The sequence below is a fragment of the Palaemon carinicauda genome, chromosome 29 (genome assembly GCF_036898095.1).
Source record: "Palaemon carinicauda isolate YSFRI2023 chromosome 29, ASM3689809v2, whole genome shotgun sequence".
NCBI lineage: Eukaryota > Metazoa > Arthropoda > Malacostraca > Decapoda > Palaemonidae > Palaemon > Palaemon carinicauda.
The window spans coordinates 26,014,785-26,019,784 of record NC_090753.1 but is presented as its reverse complement, the minus strand read 5'-3'; the positions used below and the strand labels follow the sequence as shown (position 1 = coordinate 26,019,784).

Below are 5,000 nucleotides of genomic sequence, written 5' to 3'. Positions count from 1 at the left end.
CGCCTACCCCGTGACGTGCTGGAGCGGCGACAAAGCCACCCTTCACCCACCACTCGCTCGTGCCCCAACCAACAACTTTTAGAGCTACCCATCAGCCGCAGTTTTGCGACTACCACTAAAGAATTGGGACTGCCACGAAGAAATGTGCCGAGGATTGTCATTGGCCAAAAACGTCCAAGTCGGCCATCACTCGTGGCGGTGACCTACCATGTTTCTATACTTTTCTTTTTACGTGAGGCACAAACGGGCGTGCGATTTTTGGTAGACACGGGTGCTTGTCGTTCTCTTTTGCCAAAGGAACTCTTCAGGGCACGACGTAGTCTAAGTCTGCCCACGTCCACTTGGTAGCTGTCAACGGATCTGCGATACCCACTTACAGTTACGAGAACCTCACAATATCATTTGGAAACGGCAAATTTAATTGGAAGTTTGTTGTTGCTGACGTCCCATTGCCAATCCTCGGTGTGGATTTCCTCTCTCATTTCCACCTTCTGGTCGATGTCGACCACCGACGATTAGTCAACGCAGACTCACAATTGTCGACACCTCTTATACCCAGCCGCTTCAACCTCAGTCCCCCCATCAGTGCACCCACGAATGCCTACGCCCACTCCTCACGTCGTATCCGGAAGTTTTCCATTAGAACCCGCCAAATGCCCACGGCTCCTGCCAAACATGGTATTTATCACCATATCAAGACGCCGGGACCCCCTGTCTTCGCCAAATTCAGACGTCTGGCACCGGATTTATTGGCAGTCGCCAAACAGACGTTCGCCGAAATGGAAGAAATGGGAATTTGCCAGAAGTCCTCCAGCCCATGGTCATCACTCTTACACATCATCCTGAAAAAAAGACGGCTCCCTCCATCCATGTGGGGATTACCGGCGCCTGAACAAGCAAACAGAACTGGATCACTACCGCCTCCTAAACATCACCGATGTGACCTCCTATCTGCACAAAGCGAAGGTTCTCTCAATGCTCGACCTCCTAAAGGGGTATTTTCTGGTGCCTATGAGCCCAGAAGACATCCTGAAGACTGCCATCACAACTCCCGCCAGTACATAAACCTTAAAATACTACATTTTTGGCCTTCATAATGCAGGAGCCACTTTTCAATGTCTCATGGATGGCATCTTAGGGGACCTCTCCTTCTGTGTATGTTACGTGGACGTCATACTTGAGTTCTCTTCCTTAAAAGAGGAACACCTCCGTCACTTGCGCACCGTGCGACCGCCTACAACAAAACGGCCTTGCAGTCAGGTACAACAAGTGTACCTTTAATGCCTACAAAGTGTCGTTCTTAGGGCACCGCATCACTCCTGGAGGAGTCTATCCCCTCCCTGAGAAGGTAGGAGTCGTTCAGAACTTCCCCACACCCTTAACCCCCAAAGCACTAAAGGAATTCTTAGGCATGATCAATGCACACCGTGCTCGACCGCCTACAACAAAACGGCCTTGCAGTCAGGTACAACAAGTGTACCTTTAATGCCTACAAAGTGTCGTTCTTAGGGCACCGCATCACTCCTGGAGGAGTCTATCCCCTCCCTGAAAAGGTAGGAGTCGTTCAGAACTTCCCCACACCCTTAACCACCAAAGCACTAAAGGAATTCTTAGGCATGATCAACTATTATCATCGTTTTTCTGCAAGCCATTACCGCCACTCTTGCTCCCCTCTACGCCTCCATCAGGGGCAAACCTAAAGACCTGAAGTTTGGTCCCCTTCAGGAAGTGACCTTCTGCAATGCAAAGAATGTCCTATCAACTGCTGCTGACCTCACTTTTCCTGTCCCACATGCCCCTCGCCTTCTTTCCACCGATGCTAGTGACGTCGTTATTGGTGCAGTACTCGAACAGGTGGTCAATGGCTGATCCCGCCTATTGACCTTCTTCAGCAGAAAACTCTCCAAGGAAGAATCGGGTTATTCTACCTTCAATCGCAAATAGGTGGCGGTGCACTTGGCTGTCTGTCACTTTCGCCATTTCCTAGAAGGTATGCCCTTCGTCATTCGCACAGACCACATGCCTCTGGTGCACACGTGCACTTGACAGTCTGGCGCCTGGTCTGCCCACCAACCCCGACATCACTCAGCTGTTGCTGAATAAAATTGCACCCTTCAACACAGCCCTGAGAAAATGAATCCCGTTGCTGATGCCCTGTCAAGAAATACGTTGGCTGCCGTTCAGCTTAGATTGGATTACAACGCCAAGGCTGAAGCCCAATGACAGGATCCAGAGTAACAAGCATGTAGGACATCCTACACATCCCTCCATTGGGAAGATGTCCCCTTCGTCGGCTACAACACCACCCTCCTCTGTGACATCAGTACTGTAGACTGCAACCGTGGGGGTCCCCTTCAAGAAGTGGCCTTCTGCAATGCAATGAATGCCCAATCAACCGCTTCTTCTCTCACTTTTCCCATTCCACATGCCCCTCTCCTTTCCACCAATGCCAGTGACATCGCTATTGGTGCAGTACTTGAACAGGTGGCCAATGGCTCGCCCCGCCCATTGGCCTTCTTCAGCAAAAAACTATCCAAGGCAGAATTGGGTTATTCTTCCTTCGATCATGAATTGTTAGTGATGCACTTGGCTGTCTGTCACTTTCGCCATTTCTTAGAAGGTACGCCCTTCGTCATTCACACAGACCACATGCCTCTGGTGCACGCCTTCACTCGACACTCTGACGCCTGGTCCGCCTGTCAATGCCGACATCTCTCCGCCGTGGCTGAATACAATTGCACCCTTCACCACATCCCAAGGAAAATTAATCCGGTTGCTGGTGCCCTGTCAAGAAACACGTTGGCCGCCGTTCAACTTGGATTGGATTAAAATACCTAGGCTGAAGCCCAACAACAGGATCCAGATTATCAAGCATGTAGGACATCCTACAGATCCCTCCGTTGGGAAGATGTCCCCTTCGACGACTCAAACACCACCCTCCTCTGTGATGTCAGTACTGGTAGATCGCGACCGTGGATTCCTGCTCCCATGCGCCGACAGGTGTTTGATTCAATTCACGGCCTTTCAAATCCCTCGCACCATTCTACTGCACAACTTCTGAAGATGAAGTTCATTTGGCACAGCATTACTAAGAATGCTAGGGATTTTGTCTGCACCTGTACTTCTTGCCAAACTTCCAAATTACATCGGCACACGGACTCAGGAGTTGGCACCTCTCCTCAACCCCAGCGTCATTTCACCCACATTCACATTGACGTTGTAGGCCCCTTAACCACATCACAAGGACAATGTTACCTGTTTACCGTCATCGACCGTTCCACTCGTTAGCCTGAAGCTATTCCCATGGAAACTGCAATGTTCACCCCATGTACATCTGCCTTACTCTCAGGATGGATAGCAAGATTTGGTACCCTGAGCATATTACTTCTGACAGGGTAACCACTTTCACCTCTCAATTGTAGACATCATTAGCGAATCTCCTGGGAATTACCCTACATCAGACAACTGTCTACAATCTCGCTGCCAATGGAATGGTTGAACGTTTTCATCGCATCCTCAAAGCAGCTTTGATGTTCCGCTGCCAGGACTCCAACTGGTTTTTTTTCAGCTTCCCTGGGTCCTCCTGGGACTAAGGATCACTCCTAAAGACAACCCAGGACGTGGTATGGTGACCCGTTGGTCGCCCCTGCCGAATTCTTTTCCTTGTGCAACCTCCTCTAACGATCTCAAGCCAGACTTACAAGTCCCCAGCGAAGCATCACATACCGACAGACTTGCACTCCACAACGAGCGTCTTCCTACGAAACGACACTAGCAAGCCAACGCTAACGTCCCTTTACACGGGCCCTTTTCTTGTGATCCGTTCGTCATTCGAAAGCTTTTTTACTAAAACTTTGTGGCAAAGAAGATTGGATCTCTATTCATCGTCTAAAATCTGCATATCTCCCAACAGATGACCCGCGTACAGTTCGCCTTTCTAGATTAGGGCTCCCTATTTAACATGTACAGTATGTGATTTTTAGGGGGGGAGCCATGTACCACCCGTGTGTCACACGATCGTGCATAGTACCAACCTTTCTCTTTTTTGTATATATTATCCTTTGTATCTTCGCTCTCCCCCTCGTACTGACAGCAACATGCATGAACCTGTCTGCATCTTTCTCATTGTTAACTGTTAAAAGAATTAGTTGCCGTTTGGACAAGAAATAGCATGTTGTATATTGCGACCTTCTTGCCGGGACCTAATGTGTTTATATACTCGATGTGTCTATAATAAAGTACTCAGTTGCTTTCATCTTGTCGTTGAGTCACATCCTACATTGGCTCGTCACTCAAACCTTTAATAGAAGATGGTGGGAAGGAAATCCTAGATGCTCTAAAGAATTTAGAAATTCAAAGGAATAGTTACCTGCTTCATTTTCGTCAATGCCAGAATGAACATATAAAAGAATTTCCCTTAATTGAATCTGGAAGTTTATCATTGATATAATTTACTGTTACATTTTTCGGTGGCAAAATTGCTCTTTCAACTATCCTGGTGTGGTTTTCATAATGATGCGTTACATTTGGATACCATGCAGTATCTTAAAAATGTTGATGTTCATATTTGTTTAACATATGGGGAAGCTTGTTGTTAATTATGATTATTAGCAGATAATAGGCAGTGGATTGCAACTTTCTCAACGGTGTTAATTTCGCGCTCACACAAATGTTTAAGAACTATCTTTGCCCTTCTTATAACCTTTAAAAATAGTTGTTTTGTAAAATTGTGTCAAAAATATAAAAACTACCTTTCTGTAGATATCACGTAACAGACTCTTTGAGAAATCCTAGTGGAGAAATTGATTACAATGAAAAAATCTATAATGCGGCTTCAATAGATGTAGAAGACAAAACTATATTTATGGGTGGGGAACGACTATCTACATCTGGAATATGTATCAAGACCATGATAATAATAATAAAAATAATAATAATAATAATAATGATAATAATAATAATAATAATAATAATAATTATAATAATAATAATAATAATAA

At 46.3% G+C, this 5,000-nt stretch overlaps 1 protein-coding gene across 1 annotated transcript; it reads left to right on the top strand.

The window, feature by feature from the left end:
* Nucleotides 1–1,122: 1,122 nt before the first annotated feature.
* On the top strand, nt 1,123–1,869 carry LOC137622458 (uncharacterized). Its single transcript, XM_068353064.1, has 2 exons — nt 1,123–1,255; nt 1,649–1,869. The coding sequence occupies exons 1-2, from the start codon at nt 1,123–1,125 to the stop codon at nt 1,867–1,869; spliced, it is 354 nt and encodes a 117-aa protein (XP_068209165.1).
* The last annotated feature ends 3,131 nt before the right edge of the window (nt 1,870–5,000 follow it).